Source organism: Hakea prostrata, chromosome 8 (genome assembly GCF_041222555.1).
Source record: "Hakea prostrata isolate BN-2017 chromosome 8, UWA_Hpros_2, whole genome shotgun sequence".
Lineage (NCBI taxonomy): Eukaryota > Viridiplantae > Streptophyta > Magnoliopsida > Proteales > Proteaceae > Hakea > Hakea prostrata.
This window is the reverse complement of record NC_142607.1, coordinates 47,529,308-47,547,212: the sequence shown is the minus strand read 5'-3', so window position 1 is coordinate 47,547,212 and position 17,905 is coordinate 47,529,308. Positions and strand designations below refer to the sequence as shown.

At 38.6% G+C, this 17,905-nt stretch overlaps 1 protein-coding gene across 2 annotated transcripts in view; it reads left to right on the top strand.

The window, feature by feature from the left end:
- Positions 1-15,943: 15,943 nt before the first annotated feature.
- The window catches only part of LOC149008270 (calcium-dependent protein kinase 13), a 40,953-nt gene continuing 38,991 nt past the window's right edge, over positions 15,944-17,905 (top strand). For both annotated transcript variants that reach the window (XR_016175216.1, XM_089166675.1), the window contains exon 1: positions 15,944-17,061. Coding sequence is in view for 1 of the 2 variants with exons in the window: in XM_089166675.1 (XP_089022801.1) it covers positions 16,428-17,061 (634 nt within the window). In the remaining variant the exon portion in view is untranslated. The remainder of the gene's footprint in view (positions 17,062-17,905) is intronic.

Below are 17,905 nucleotides of genomic sequence, written 5' to 3'. Positions count from 1 at the left end.
ACCCAAATGACCCATTTTTGGAGATTTGTGGTGGAAGTGGGCACAAGCCTGGAGTCTACCACCAATCTCAATCTATGAAGGGGCAGTATGGTACAACCTGACCAAATTGGAGTTCATATATATGTATCTTATTTTTGCCTACATCATCATTGATAGATTTGAAATTTATGGTTAGGGTTTTGGGTGAAAGTTATTGTAATGTCATTCTTGGTGATTGGTTGTGAAATATCCTTCTATACTTCTCCTACATAGTGAAAAATTCTTCCTCATCGCCCATGGGCGTAGCACACAACATTGGTGTGTAAACCACATTAAATCTCTATGTGTTTTTGTTTTCTTTTTCAATTTGCTATTTCGTGATTTTTGTTTTAACAAATGAATTTTCCTCCTTTCTCTCTCCCTGTTGTTTTTTTGTTTAGCAATGAATACAACATAACCAATTGTTTTCCTGTTTAGCGGTGAATACAACCTAATTGCACCTGAAGTAACATTTTTGAGGGGGTTGGGGTTGACTAATCTTGAGGGTGAAGACATACTTGGAATCCATGTTGCACAAATCAGGATGTCTAAATATCTTATAAAAGTACTACAGATGAGTTTCAACTCTGTCAAGTTCGCGATTACAGCATTCTTGCAAGTGTTTGTGCAGAGTCTTCCTCAACAAGTTCTCAAGTCTCAACCCCAATGTTTTGAAAAACCCTAGCTGCCCATCCACCTTAGATCTAGGTTGCAGCACTAGACGAAGAAGTTGAGGTGTGAATGGGCCGGGCTGGTGTGGGCATTGCAAAAACTCTGCTCAACCCAGCCCAACACTAGGGGTCTTAAACTCGGCCAAAGCCCAGTCTGAGAGGCCCATCTCTTTCTATTGCTTCATTGTTCCATGATTTGCTTGGACATAAACAACTCAAGATGCTTTATTAGTGCTTCAACCAAAAAAAAAAATTGCTTTAGTGCATAGGGTGGGTGGGCCAAAGCAAGTAGCTTGGTAGTTTGATATTCTATTCAACAGGTGAACATGGTAGGCTTGCGGCTCTGCATAAGAAAAGAATTCTTTAGCAGAAACCACAATATAATATGTTGACCTTAGATCTCACCTACATTACAGATCACCTTTTGCCTCCCTATTTACATGCTAGCTTCAGTTTTCCCTGGAAACATCATATAATTTAAGTAATCTTCTAGGCCCACATCATAAGAAATTGACCAACCACCCAAATGTCAGTTAATTCTCAAATCAATTCCATTATGCATCTTCTAGCAAAAGAAGAGAGAGAGAATCTCATATGATTTTTTTGACATATTTAATTAATAAAAAATATTACAAATGAGTTTCTTTTGATTACTTAATTCTATCGATGCTTGCGTTGATTTTGATTTTGATTTTGATTTCAATTCTATCGAATCAAAATTCAAAAAATCGTAGTTCATTTTTTTTTTTAATATGAGAGAATCGTAGTTCATTAGATGTAACTATTTGGTTGCCTTGATCTTATGAACTGATTCATCTTGGGAATTACCATGATAATGTCAGTCAAGGTTTTTCTTGAATCTCAGTCAATTTGGAGAAATCGATGGATTTAACTCAAACCATGAAATCTGAACAATTTGGATTTTTAGGCAAAATTCAATAACTCCATGGGATTATTGATTTTAATGGATCATTTAGTAAAATAACCAAATGGTTATTAAAAATCGGATTTATGATTCAATGGATTTTGAAAAATCCATAGAATGATATAACCGAACACACTATTAATAGATCCAAGGTAGGTATTTGTGTAGCTTTTGAAGGAAAGGTGTAGACGAATAGAGGCTCCAACTAAGAACCTCCATGGTCATATTGCCCCTATATAAAAGGTTGCCAATAGTATACCAAAAGCACCTCCATGATACCCTTTCTAGTATACCAACACATTAGGGCTTGTTCCTCCCTACTAGAGGCATAAGACAAATTGACCCTATGTCACCTTTCATTTTTGTTTTGTGTTTGCAAATATTGAACAAACCCTTGGAAAAAATTGAGATAAATGATTTGATCAAATACATTCAAGTAAGAAATAGCCCCCCCCCCAATCACTCACCTCTTGTTTGCGGAAGATTGCCTTCTTTTTTTAGAATTGAACTTCAGGAAGTGATTGATCTCTCGAAGCTATGTTGGTCTCTTATGCTAAGCTAGTGGATAGGCTTTCGATTTAAAGGAGTTATCATTGATTTTTTTCCCTAAATACCCTCGAATCAATTTAGAAGATGGTTCTTGAAAGCTCATTGAAGTACCTTGGCTTATCAACTCAAATTGGGGTGTCTAAGAAGGAAATGTTGAAGGAGCTTGCAGTGAAGACCACAACTAGAATCAAAGAGTGGAAAAATAAGTGTCTTTCTCATGTAGGTAGTGAGGTTCTTATCAAGTCTGTGGCCTCTTCTATAGCCCCTTGTGTCAGATCACATTTTGCCATTCTTTCAAGTATCCATGATGACATGAGAATGCATAAGCAAGTTCTATAGGGGATAAAAAAGATGATGAGGCCAAGGGCCACTGGGTATCTTGGTCCAAACTCTATAGATCCAAAAAGAAGGGAGGTATCAACTTTTGCAAGCCAAACCTTCACAGTCGTACACTAATAGGAATGGTAGTCTAGAGATTATTAATGAATGTGCAAGGATTTGGCTAAAGTCTCAACTTACATTGGGCAGCCTTGGTGTTTAGGTGGAGACTGGAACTCCTATACTGAGCCTGAGGAAAAGAAAGGGGGGGGGGGCTAAGCCTGATTTGAGAAGGTGCCAGGAATTCCAGAGTTGGATCAATAGATTTAGGTGCAACATAATGGGGTAGGGTTGAGCGCGAGTTGAGTGACGTAGGTGCACAAGAGTACTTTGCACCACAACCATCTATTTTTTATAGGTTATACGGATCGATGCCTGCTACTCCATCTAGGAGAAAAGAATCATAGATATGTCGGTCATTAGAAGGAAGAACCGCCATAAAAAGATTCTCCGTGTATCATCTGAACCAAAGATTGAAAGCAAAACCACTGCAGGGACGAGTTGGACAAAGAAGCCCCACCAAGCCAAGAATAGTGAAGTAAACAAGGTGACTCACACGCCACCGGTAATGATAGACCCGAATCCGGCACCACACCAAAAGGAGGTAGTTCACTGATCTTGGAATGCCCCTAAGTTTGGTGTTTAAGACGTTACAATCCAAAGGTCTGTTGACTAAAGTAAATCCAAGGCCAGTGCCTGATCCTGCACCAAAGTGGTATAAGCCTGAGCATTATTTTATTTATCATCAGCAGAATGCCACCGATAATTGTCTTTTACTCCGACATGCCATCCAAGACCTCTTGGATGAAGGAAAATTTCTAATGTTAAAAATATCTAAGCAACAACCCAATGTGCAAACTAATCCACTAGTGGCCCATGACGGACAATCAAAATCCATCAATATGCATGAAGAAGGAGGGGATTTGAAGGATCCCTCAGTTTTTATTTAGCCAATTGAAGGTGAGTTAGAAATACCAGAGTTAGAGTGGATTGTAGTCTTTATTGATATCTAGACTATGCTACTGACAATCGAGGCACTTGAGGATGCCCACAGAGCGATAGCCTTGATACACTTTGATGATAATAAGGATGATGAGGTTTTTGGCTTAGAGGCGTTATTTTCATCATAGCCTTCAACTTAAATTAGGTCTCGGCTTCTCCGCGATGATTTTTCCAATAGTAGCCATTGCATCGTTTGCCCCAATGAAGTCTTTTTGGATCTTATTCGTTCGTATTCTTTGAAGCATTAATTTCACTTCAGGTGTAGTTGTCACACCCCACCCGCCGGTCTCGGTTATCCGCCCGACAACCCATGGGAGTGAACCATCACAGGATCCACGGTCTTACCCATCAATAATAATAAACACAAGTATATACAATCAAGAGCAAGAATAAGTGCAATAATTAATAAAAAGGTTACAGGAGTCCAAATACTCCAATAAATATACAAGAAAGAATCAAAGAAAAGAATCAAGAATCAAATGCAATATCGAGTTCAGCGGAAGCAAAATAAATAAAATAAATAATCCTCTTTCCGGTTTTCTTTCCTAAATCTAAAAATTGGTTTTCTAAATTAGCAAATAAAGGGGGTCCTCCAATCTTTCTCCATATGATCATCAAAATCCTGGCAATCTGCCTCCGTTGGCCATCAATGGGTGCTATAAGCGCACACCAAGCATCTTCAGGAGGCTTCGTGCTCTGCAAGTTCATGAACCATTGTCTGTGCCATATCAGCTTCATACGAGAAGGCTCTTTCATACGAATCATCTCCAACTTCCGATGTTGTGCCATCATCTGTACAACTCATATTATATATACAATGAAATGAATGAGTTCTGACGAACTCACTAAGGAACAGACAATTCTCATGTATATGTCAATACAATCCACGAATGCATACATGAAATGATATGGATGATATGCAGAATGTGAATGCTACTAAGATCTAACTATGCAAGTCTCTAACAGCTGACATGCTTTAAGATATACACCATCCCTCCTCTGGGTAGGTCTAGTCACTCCGATCCGGCAGAGCGGCTACCTCGCAGGGATCCGGGCAAAGGGGTAAGTCCACACCGGCTCTCAAACCATGGCGGGGATAAGTCAACACTCTCTCACCACGACCATTGGCAATGAGTACTGGCGCATGTCGGGGTTTCTAATCCAATGCAAGTCATAATGGTAACATACTATATGAAGTTCAGATACTTCCCCTATGGCACCAACCAACTCGGTTCAGTATCCTTCACAACCTAGGAGTGAGAACCCTCACGGACTGGCTACCGCTGTTGGACTCCACTCCTTAACCCTATGGTCATCCACATATTATTGGGGCAGATACTCTCATGACTCCTCACGACACCTGGTCCGCTCCTTGGACATCCATGAGCCCAACCCTAACATATGCAACCCTACCATTGCATGACCAATAGTGGACCATTGAGTCTCCGCACAGGACTGGTTACCGCTGGAGGATGAAACAAAGTCACGTCACCATTGTCACAAGTCTCCCGGCTTCAATTCCCCTGCCGAAAGGGTAATAGCATGTGGGGTACCTAGCCATGCAATTCTACTCTCCTAAGTATGTCATCCAATAATCATGATAGTGCTAGAAGCATCAGTGAGCATGTGTCCCATACCACAGCCCTCTGATATCTCCAGCCAAGATATCCCAATGGAATATCATTTCCATCACAACTACACTACATCACTCTTTATCATACCATGAACAGTTGTGCAATATCATAAAAGATGAAGTACATCAAGGAACACCACAAACAGCAAGTATACAATAAGATTCACATGCTTTATACAATTACAGCAAGTTACATGATCAAAGAATAGTAAATAGAAAAGCTGAATCATCATGTATATGTAATTGCATATAAATAAGAATGCATGTCCTTACCTGCAATTTAGTAGAAGTCCTTTAAATTGCAATCCAAACACAATTATAAAACTTTAAGTAGAAACAGAGGACACCTATATGCAAGGTTACAAGAATGTATAAGAGTCAAGAGTCAAAACAAATCCAAAATCAAACCAACACAATCACTGGAAACCAGCCGGTTGCTTGTGTCGGTCGCTTAGGTTGAGCGAACTCCACAAGCGACCGCCACAAGCGACTGCCCCTGTTTCAGACAGTTTCCAACTCCGAAAATTAGACTTTTGATCATCCGATTTCAATCCGTTTTGGAATGATCTTAGTCTGAATTTCAAACTTAATAGGTCTATAACATAGGGGTGAAACGAAACCCTAAAATTAACAAAGATCAATCACCCAAAATTCTCCCTTTGATTAGATCCATCCATTAACAAATGCAGGGATTCATTTCTGGACAGGATCTCATCAAGAACATTGGAAAGAGAGCTATAACTAATCAATTGGGTAACCACTAACAAAATGGGGATGGGTTCATATCAATTAGAGGTTAAAAAGAAGAGAATAGCAGATGGAGATTCATTACCTTAACCAGAATCACCAGGAATAGAAGGGAAAAGGTTATAGATCATTAATAGCACTTCGCCCACCTTCCAGCACGTTTCCACTGCCGCCTAATCGCCCAAAATAGCAATCCTGAACGTAATAATGCGTTAATAAGGCGAGGGATGCTATTTATAACGAACAAGAGGCAAAATAGGGCATTTTTCCGCAAGCAGAACCGGGCGATCGCTTAAGGCGGTCACTTGGTTTAATCAACCGCCCCCAAGTATATTGCTATACAAGGGTGCTTTGCTCAGGGGGTTGAAACCCAAACACAACCTAGCCCTAAATAACACATGGGAGAGGTCTTACCTTCATTCTAGACATCTCCAAACACCACTTGCCTTCTACTAGAGATCCAACTTCCTAGTAAGACAGATTCTTCAACAAGAGAATCCAGATCCATGGGTTCTGAATATGGATCATGGACTTCTATCATGGACTTCAACCAACTGTGCCTTTTTGGCTAAAACATGTGACACAAAATTGTGGGTCCTAGTAACAAAGGGGAATCAACACTCCTCAAAGTAAGAAGCAAAAAGAAAAACATCCCTAACACTCCCAACCAACTTCCTCACCATTCCCTCTTTTAATGTTTCGTGATTCAAGAGGAGAAACAACTTATGAATTCTTCAACATCGCAGAAAACAAATCCTATTTCGTTGACTTCCCCTGGAAGATGAGTAAGAATGATTTCTTTTATATATCCTGCCATGGTTGGGTGGTTTTCAAAGACAAATAGTCCGTTGGCCTCTTCAATCCTTTCACCAAAGCCCACATAGACCTTCCATCCACGAACACATTGGCTGACCTTCATTATCTATTTAAGGTAGTACTCTAGCAAGCCCATCTTCTTCGATTTTTTTGCAGATTCCTTGCTCCTTGCTCCCTTGCATTTGTCAATTTGTAGATGTGGAGATAGGAGTTGGACTACTATCGAAGAACGACTTGATGAACATGTTACATTAGATGTCATATTCTATAAGCAACAAATCATTACACTAAGACAATTTGGAGAAGTTGTCATAAGAGAAGTCATTTGTGGTTTTGGGGATTCTACGATTAAGATCAATATTAAGCACATATTGCAACAACCACATTTGGGTTCCATCTTTGCGGACTTTGATTCCTTTCTAGTTGAATATGATGATGACTTGTTAGTTATTTTTGAGGACGAGTTACTTACTATTGCAATGCCATTAGTAGTTTATAAGTTAGACTAGAGCAAGAACAACATAGGGATTATAAAATGCCAAGTGGTCTAAATTGGAGAGTTTAGGTGACAAAATATATTTTCCAAGTTTGAGTCCACATTCATATTTCCAAGTTTGCAAATACAAGGGGTCTATATGTAATTTGCCCAATGAAATAATTCTTGAGCCATGTAAATATTATTTGAGATAAGGCAAGAGGGAATCAAAGCTAACTTGAAAGGGGCCACAATACTGTCCAAAATTTTTGAAACCTCGTAGCCATAATTTTGGAAACCACCTTCATTGTTACACCACCAAGGGATACTGGCCTATATTGATCTACAATTTGGGGTGAGGAATTCTTTGGGATCAAACAAATATAAGAGGAATTAAGTTTCGGGATCATGATAGTAGTTTGAAAGAATTCCAAGACCATAACAACCAAATCCTTTTGTATAGTATCCCAGAGAGACTAATAAAATAGGGGGGGAGGGAACCATCAAGGCCAAGGCATTTAAGGGGTCCCATAAAAAAAAGTACATGTTTTACCTCATTGAGGCTAGGCATGGACAATAGCTTATCATTCATAGAATCAGAGATTACTAGTTGAACAGATGAAAGAAGATACTAAATAGCATTAGTATCAACGCCATGTCAAGTGAAAGCCTCCATAAAGTGATCTCTAAGAATACATCAGATGTGATGGGGATTGCTAGTCCATAGTTTGGAAGCATTCTGTAACTGCAAGTAACCGCAAGATTTTATTAAAGTGTCTTCTCTGAACCGTAGTAAAGTAGTGTTGCTATCACCACCTTGATCTTTTGCTCCAAATCTCCTTCTCTTTAGCTAATTGCTCTGCCAACAACTCAGTTACAATGTCCACCTTTGACTGAGAATAATCATCATCAATGGCCTACTGTAATCCATACAACTAGGCGTAAAACTTTTTTGTTGTGGTTTGAACATGGCCAAAATATTTTTTTGTCCCACTTCTTAATAAAGCTTTGTCACACCTTTAATTTATGTAGAAGCTGAAAACTAACCATATCATGTTGCACCTGACCCCAAGTTGATGCAATCACCGACTTGCAACCTTCATCCCTCAACCAAGCCGACTCAAATAAAAAAGGCCTTCTACCCCTATGCCATCAGTGGAATCCAAAACCAAATCACAATGATCCAAACTAGCCTCTACCTTCACAAACACAATTGTGCCTTCATATAAACACCTCCATGCATAATTTACAAGGGCCCTATCAAGACAAACTCAGATGTTTATTGTACCTTGCCTCTTATTGGTCCATGTATAAGGGGAACTCTGGAAGCCAATGTCAAGGAAGCCACAAAAGTTGATCATCAAGGAATTATTGAAAATCCGAATTCTTAGATGAAGATCCACTTGATTTCTCTTGCTAGAGCAAATATGAATTAAAATCTCCAATGCTAAGCCATGTTTGAGTTCTAGTCACAATAATATTCATCAACTGCTCCCAAACCTTATATCTATCCCTTCTTACAAGATTAGCGTAGAACAAAGACAACAAGAATGGCTCCGCCTCAATAATACGATAATTTGCAAATACAATATTAAGATGAACAAGTTGAAGTCAAAACACAGCAAGTCCTCCACCACTATCAACCGAATCCATAGAGAAAACTACATGAATTCGCAACTTTTGTTTTCATTTCTCCAATCTCTTCAAGCCTTTCATGCTTTGACAATCTAAGCGAGATCCTTGATACGAGAGGCGGACCAAGCCCTTGAACAATCCAAGTAATTATCTTCAAAGCTGCCTGTGAATCATATCCTCTTCTGAATCCATAGGGCCCACCATTAAAAAAAGGTTGGTTTTGGTCTTGAGAAGATGATGATGAGGGGGGGGTAGATATGATTGAGAGTTGGGTCTGGAGAAAGTCTAGACCATTTTTCTTTCAATATTTTGTGAGTAGCATAAGTCTTCATGGGTTTAGGGACGCTTGCACTAAAAGATGGAGCAACTACTAGCAACAATGTTGGGTTAAGTGGCAGCGAGGGTTGGTTTAAAACAACAGGTAAAAACACTGGTAGGTGTAGGTGTAAAAGTAAGGTTAATATTTGACAACTAAGGGAGAAGCTACATAATAGTTGAGAGAAGTTTTGGACGATAGGATGGTTTGGTTTGAAGAAAGGAGAGTTGATCATCATGGATCAACATAGACGGTAATGTGAGAGGGTTAGGTTGCATGGGTTGATGGGAATACCTAAAGGGAATTGACCCATGTACGGAGAAATGGGCAAGGTTGAAATTGGGGGCCCATATAGAACAAGGAGACTTGAGATTTGAAGAAGGGTGAGGATTGAGGAATAAATTTGCATGGTTCAATGGTTGACCAGACTTATTTGGAAACATACCATTTTGGAAATGCAGAAATCCCTCAATAGGAGCTTGACTTGGAATGATTACAGCTATGGTAGCTGTTGGAGAAGGTATAAAGGGTAATAACAAATTTTGAAAAAGATGGCTATAGGGATTTGAGGGAGCAAGATTCTGGGCAATGATTTGGGGCCTTGATTGCTTCAATGTTGGATCTGCCAACCTGACACTGTCACTAGAGACTGGTTGTGCTAGAACCGTCAAAATTTGATTACCATCATCAATGCCAGCAGAAGCCATCACCATCTCTGGCATTTTAGTTAAGCAAACTGCAAGTGGCAAATCATGCTAAGAGGGACCAAACTATAACTCAGCTAGGAGTTGACAGTCATCATAGGGCGAGCATGCATGTAATTCACGATGCATCTTATTATCCTTAAGCTACGCCATACACCTAACATCCTGGTGACCAATGATTCCACAGAAACCATAGAAAGTTAGCAACTACTTTATGAATGTCATAAATTGATCCCCCAATCTTACTCTGAATCAAAAATTCCATGAGCAACTTCGGTTCAATATTTATCCTGGTTCAAGTCCTTATAAAGGTCACTTGATCTCCAAATTGGACACTAGAAATCAGCATAGATCTAGTCAAAACTCCAACTCTCCTAGCTAATTGCAATGGTAGTTTATTAGTCTAAAGTTTTGGTGGTACCCCATGTATTTGAATCTAGAAGTTTGCTTTTGAGAAATCCCAAAACAAATTTTCTCTCCATCCTATCAGAATTAGCTGATTTCCAACAATGGGCCAAGGACCTTCATCTAAAACATTATGCTAGGTCAACTCCAAGTGAAAATAGAAGATAAAGGTATGTTCACCCGATGCAAACACCTCCACCTTCGACTTTGTATTCCATCCTTTCAATAAACCATCTAAAATTATCTAAGATTTATACCGCTTCCCTTCAAGAACCCTACGACCAAGGTATTATGTGCAATGAAACACTTGTGATCTTCATGGGTGTCATCTAGAATGAAAGCTCCAGTATTTGGGTCCATAATGATTCATAAATGAAAGAGTAGTAGAGACAAGAGTGGGAAAAAATAGAGCAAAATGGTTTAGAAGAGTGCACTTCGTAGAAGGAGGTGAAACACTCCAAAAAGAGGAGTTATTGAAATGTTTTATTCACGATAATGAAAGAATCAAAGCAGCAACAACAACCAAAAAAAAAAAAAAATAGTGCATTATCATGTGCATTTGAAGGATCTTGCCCTCTTTAATTTCATGTCTTTGCTACTATCCTAATCCTAACTTCTATGCGAGTACATGGAACAAGCCCTTATGGGTTGGAGAAGCCCTTTATTGGGTAGAGAAGTCTTGAGAGGAGGTTTAATATGGGAGGTTGGAGAAGGTAACCAGATTGACATATAGGAAAGTAAGTGGCTCTTGGTGGTGGATTTTAAAATCTCTTGAAGGATGTTGGTTATACCATTTTTAGAGGTGTGGGATTGATAAACATTCACAGGTATGGAACACCACTTATTGGATTATCTACTCAATGAAAAGGCTCAAGAGGCCATTTGAGGTATTAAACTCAGCTTAATAAAAGAAGGATTAGTTAATTTGAGGGCCTGCTCAAAATGGGCTCTATTCAACTAAGTCTGCCTATCACCTTTAGTGAATTAGAGAGAGATGCTCCAGGCATTTGCTACCTCTTTTTCAAGGTTTTGTAAGTGGGATGAGGTACCTTTTAGAGCTATAACTCAGCTCCCAAGGTTAAAACCTTCTTATGGAGATTATGCATTGAGGGAATAGCATTAGGTGAGAATTTGAAAAAAATGTAGAATAAAGTCGAACACAAGTGCAAAAGATGTGGGTGTCAAATAGAATCATCAGACCATATCATTATGGGTTGCCCACTCGCATAATTCATATGGATTGGTTGTGCTCTACTCTACATGGCTCCTTTGGATAGAGACCCTATTGCAAAGGATTGGTAGGACTCTTTTCGTAGAATGCAGTTTGAATGAAAAACATTGAAGAAGAAGATTTTTAGCCTATAAGCATATATTTGCTAGTATTTATGGACTACAATGAATTACTTTGTATTTTGGAGAGCTGTTTGGACCCCTGAGGATAGGGGCAAAGTCAGGATTTAACGTTGGGGGAGGGGGAGGCAATTATTGATATTTCAAACATCCAAAGGAAAACTTTCAAAAAATCAATGGCCTGGGCCTTGGGTGGCTCTACCCCTACCTGAGGAAGTTATTAATAGGGCCAAATAATGCATGCAAAGTTTTGGGCTTGAACTAAACCTCTACCCAGAGTAACCAATGCTAGTCAATATCTGCCACCATTATCCATTAGGCATCCTTACTATAAAGAGGAATGAGGCATTGGAGTGTGTGTTTTTTAACCTAGATGGAAGTATAGGTGGAGCTAATATGAATTGGCTCAATTTTGGGAGGCCTTGGTAAGAGAGGCCATGGCAATATGATTGGTGATGTTGGAAGCTGTGAAGCAAGGAATAAGGTGCATCGACATTCTTTCGAATAATAAGGGCCTTCTTAAGATTATCTCTAATCCCTCTTGCCCTCATCCAACTTTGGTTGTAGACATCCTCTTTAATGTGAACCTCTTGAAATAACAATTTGGTCACTGTCATTTCCTTTTCATTTCATTTAAGGTTTGTAATGGCCTGGCCTTTGCCCTAGCCAAGAAGGCTCTCACCTTTCCAGGAAGGAATAAATGACCACCCAATTTCACCTTGGGATCATTGATTTGTACTATGATCTCTCGATTTTCTTTACTTCCTCTACCAAATAAAAGATCAAAGGACTTTTTATATATTATTCTCTCCCTTTATGTTCCTTTTTTTGTTTGGGGGGGGGGGATTAACCCAACAAATATCCTAGAAAGGTTTTAAAGAGGTGAGAGAAATTTGTAGGTAGACAATGACCAGGAATATCCTTTATCTAGTGGTGTCAACGGTGCGGTTGGGGTGGTTTCGGGCTGAAAAATAACTAGCCCAAATGCGGCCCGTTAGCAAAATAACTATTTCGAGCAGGTTTCAGTTTGGTGCGGATTGGGTTTGGACTGACTAATGGTTTAGACTCGAGTTGACTAATGTTTTGGGCTAATGGTTTATGGTATGCGAAAAAAAAAAACAAAAAGAAATAGTCGAGCATCCTATAACAAAACCCCAAAATTCAATGTAAAGCAAAATTGCTATCTGTCAATTTTCATTCAAAAATTAAAATTCATCCCACGTTGTAGAAAACCTACCCCACCTTATAGAACTTAAGAACCTATATAGTAAGTAGTAACATAGAGACTGCAAGTTCATTCCTTAGGGTCCATCATCTTGTGCAGTTGTGTGTTAGGTTTTTTATTAAAAATCTATATTAAGTTTCAAAATTAGTTTTACATTTCTTTATTTAATTATTTTGTTAGTGTGTGGGACCCATGAGGTAAGGGTGGTAATGAGGCACCATGAGTAAAGGAGGCCCTTCATATGATCTTGATCATGGTGGTGGGGTGGGGTGGGGTTACTTGAAGGGTGGAATTTACTTTAATTCTAACTCTTGACCATCAATTCTCATTTCAACTTCATGACCATTCATGGCCATTACCATGAGTGGGGTTGAGGTCATTGAATGGATTAAATCCAATTCATTGCCTTAAGAATCCTAAGGGGTGTAAGGTGAGGTTTGGGCCTATATAAACCCAACTTTTCCTTGCATGTGGTGTGTAATTGAGACACTCCTCACTCTCACATTATTTTTGTTACAAAGTTAATTTATTTCTTTGAATTTGTCTAAGTGTTGTGCTCTAGCTTTTGGCTCCTTGAAGGGACTAGAAGAACTACCTCATCTTCTAGTTGGAGGTTGCTTTATCTTGGAGGTGGTGGTGCGAAGAACCCTTGGTAGTAGGGTGCATCAATTACCTTAAAGACAGCACTCAAGGTGTGACTCAACCTCATTGATCGGTGGTTCGTTCGGTTGCAACTACAAACTCTTCGGATTTGCTAAAGATCTTCATCTCTCAATTGTATTGCAATTTCATTTTTGTATGTTTGAAGAATTTGTAATACAATTACCCCAACATTATGCTATGATTGATTGTCTTGAAATTGTGTTCTTATTTTGTGAGACTGTAGATTTTTTTCTTCCTTTTATGGAATCTATCACTTTTTTGGGTTGGTATTTAGTTTGATATGCAAAAGAAATGCCTCTGGATTGGATATTTACTCAATTAAAAAAAAATTAATATATTTAATTGGACATTTATACTTAATCTTTTTGATTGTCTCTTACAAGTAGTAGAATGACTATTCGATCTTTGAATTCATGCTTAATTTTTCTGATTGTCTATACCAACTACCTAGTGGTAATATGACAATTCAAACAGTATTTAATGTAAAACTATAAAACGGGTTATAAAGGGTTGTGGTTCAGTTTTGGGCTGTGCCCCCCTCAACCCAAACATAGTCTATTAAGGTTTGGTTTAGGCTATAACAGGTCGGTGTGGTTTTGTTTTAATGGTTCGGGTTGCAAATTAACACCCTTACCTTAATCCAATGATCAAAAGCAAATGAAATAGAGAGACCCAATTCACAGAAAACCTTGGTTTAAGTAAGGGAATGACATATTGATCCCTTGCCATACCAAGAGCCGGATTTCTTTGGAGTGTTGGATAAAAAAATAGATTTGGGGGAAATATCTAGATTTTAGCACTCGAGCCCATAGAGAAGTTGGTTGAGTGAGGAGCCTTTGGGACAATTTGAGGAGTAGGGCTGAATTTTGAAGGGATGAAGGTCGAAATCCCAGCCCCCCCCCAGAAGATGGAAGGTATGCTCACCTCCAAGTTATTCAAAATTGGGTTATGGTCTTTGTGACAATTTCCATTCCAGATTTTTGAAGAAACAACATGAGTTTCTTGCAAAAAGATTTTGAGAGAAAGAAGAGGGAGGCAAAATTTAGAGACAGGTGAGAGAATTGACTATGCTAGAATGGATCATCCTACAAAGCTTAAGTGGATGCTTTTCGTAGATTGATGAGTTTTGAAGACCCCTTGTTTAATGCAAATTGGAAGTCCTTTACAAAAGATCAAGAATGGTTAAGATAAGTACCTAGATATTTACAAGAGTTAGATGATGGAGAGATTCCTATGATCTTACTAAATTCTTCTGAATGGTTTATGTTTACATTAGAACTAAGACATAAACCACTTTTGGCATAATCAATTTCATGACCAAGTAAACTAGCAAATAAATCAAGGGTAGATTTAATAGTTACTAAGTCAGTCATTAGAGCATTCACAATAGAAAATAAAGATACCATCAACAAAAAATAGGTGTGTATTTTCAAGTGCATGACATGCCACTTTTGATACCATGAAAACCATGATATTCACCTAGTAACCGAGAAAGGACTTCCATGACAAACAAAAAGAGGTAAGGGCTTAAATGACATCCTTGATGTAAGCCTATAGAGGCACTGAAAAAGTCAAAAGGGGAACAACTGAGTTTGATAGAAAAGGAGGTGGAGGATTTTAACCCATGGATTAGGTCACACCATTTCCTAGGGAATTTGAGGAGAGGAGAGTCATGAATGACTAAACCCCTCTTTACTCTATCATATGCTTTTGATTTGTCCAATTTAATGGTCACATACCCTTTGTTTTTCAATGAAAGAGAAAATCTCAAGAGCAATTGTCAAATTATCTTGGATTTGTCTTCCATGGACAAATGCTCCTTGGAGCTAGGAAATACAAAAATCTAGGAAAAGTTTGAGTTGGAAGGCTAAGATTTTAGCTCATATTTTATAACAAATTGTATACATTTTTTTTTCCTTTTTTGGAATTGAGGTTTGACCATGCTTATGCGCACCTTGACTACATTCTCAGAGGATAACAATTTAAGTATAAGACCAAACTTTAACTTTAGTCCCGAAAAGATTTAAATCCTTGACCTTATAGTATGAAACTTTTGCCAACCGAGATTAACTGTTCAAAAACTTATTGATTTGTAACCAACTTGGAGTCAGTTTTTTTGGTAGGTTATTAATGTGTGATTTAAAGTTGAGGGTAATTGAAGATGATCCAAGTAATTCCAAACAAATAATGACTATACAATTTCTACCCAAAAAATAAAAAATAAAAAATAAAAAATAAAAATAAAAAAATATACAATTGCGCCTCTCTATCTTAATAAGCAGATGATTGGATTATTCCAAACAACAATGAAAACTGAAAATCCAACATTCTTTTTTCCACCCAAAAAACAAAAATCCAACATTTTTTTTTTGGGTTTAATAAATCCAAAATCAAACTACATCAAATTGAAGTCCACACCATCCTTTCCAGTCTTAGCCGACAAAGCTTTGCGGCCGTTACCAGAGAATGTGAGTGCTGCCTCTCAGAATGGAAAAAGAGAAAAAGAGAAAGAGAGAAAAAAAGAGAGAAAAAAGTAGAGAGAAGAGACTAATAAAGCTCTGAAGAGAAGAAACCAAGACAGAGAGAGAAGAAAAGAAATAATAAAAAAAAAACTGAACTGCATTGCCGTACAAATCACTAATTGGCTCAGATTTGCAGAGAAGGCTCTTCTCTCTGCCAATCAAAACTCCAAACCACATTCTCACTCTCTCTCTCTTCTGGGTTTTCACTCAACACATCACCATCAGTCTTCTCAGTCAGGAACTCTGAACTCTCTTTGAAGTCTGAACTACTCCCATTTCTGCTTCATCATCTTTCTGTATGATCATCATCATGTTAAACCCTAGTTAGGGTTAGGTTTTTTCTTTTGCCTTTTTGCTGGGTAGTCTCCACATTCTCGAATCTGGACCAATTTGATGGGAAACTGTTGCAGATCTCCCGCAGCGGTAGCCAGGGAGGATGTGAAGTCGAGTTTTACAGGTCATGATCATGGTCGAAAGGACAGATATGGTGCTGATGGTGGTGGAGGCAAAAAGATCATCAGGGTCTTACCTGATACTCCAAAAGAAGCGATCGAGGAGAAGTATATGGTTGATATAGAATTGGGTCGAGGTGAGTTTGGTGTAACTTACTTGTGTATTGAACGTGATACCAGAGAGCTTTTGGCTTGTAAATCTATTTCGAAGAGGAAGCTTCGGACGACAGTGGATATCGAGGATGTGAGACGAGAGGTAGCGATAATGAAGCATTTGCCCAAGAATTCGAGTATTGTGAGCTTGAAGGAGGCTTGTGAGGATGATAATGCCGTTCATTTGGTCATGGAATTGTGTGAGGGTGGGGAACTTTTTGACCGGATCGTGGCTCGTGGTCACTATACGGAGCGAGCTGCTGCTAATGTCACAAGAACAATTGTGGAGGTTGTTCAGCTCTGTCACAAACATGGGGTCATCCACCGAGACTTGAAGCCTGAAAACTTCCTCTTTGCGAACAAGAAGGAGAATTCGCCATTGAAAGCCATCGATTTTGGCTTGTCCATCTTCTTCAAGCCAGGTGAGACCATGAGAGTTCCTCCTATTGGTATCTGCCTTCCATTATCACTTTCTTCTTGTTGTCCACATAGCAGGAGTGCGCAGATTAATTGAATTAACCTTTTGTGCATTGGATTATGATGCGGTGCTTCTGAGATAATATTGACTAGGGAAAAAAGAAAACGCTTTGTACAATTTGCAGCTGATTCCTTTTTTTTTTGCAAAAAATTTCAAACATTTCATTGTGCTGGTCTCTGTTAATTCTATGAATTTCTGAGATTGCCTTCAAATTCTGGAATGCTGGTGGATTTTAATTATCATACGTTTGCACCGTATGGTCCTGCACTTACAAAAGAACAGAGGTAGGTATCATCAGTCTCACTTACAGGATTTGGACCACAAATGTATGAGGATGATTATTTTTTATTTGGCTTGATTGGTTGACTAATTCCTTATTCCTTGATGGGAGAGAACGTGCATTTCCAAATGTGGTGGGGAAGGCTGTCAATTTGATCGTCACTCAACTACCTTAGCTTATTCAAAATTTCGTCCACAATGTATGGATTCTATTTCTTTTGAGTTTTATCCTCTTTAACCTGGTGAAGTAACATATGCCCACATGGATTTTAGCAAAGCTATGCAACGAAAACACAAAAACAGAAAAAAAAAATAAAATTATAAAATAAAATTGCACAATGAAAACACAAAAACAGAGAAGAAACAATTGCACAATTAAAACAAAAAAAAAGAGAAGAAACAATTCCACAACTCATGGACTTTCCGTGGTTCACCGGAAGGCTATCTCCACGGCCAAACAATGATGCTAGTTTTCATAATGAGGAAGATGAAAGAGACAGAATACAGCC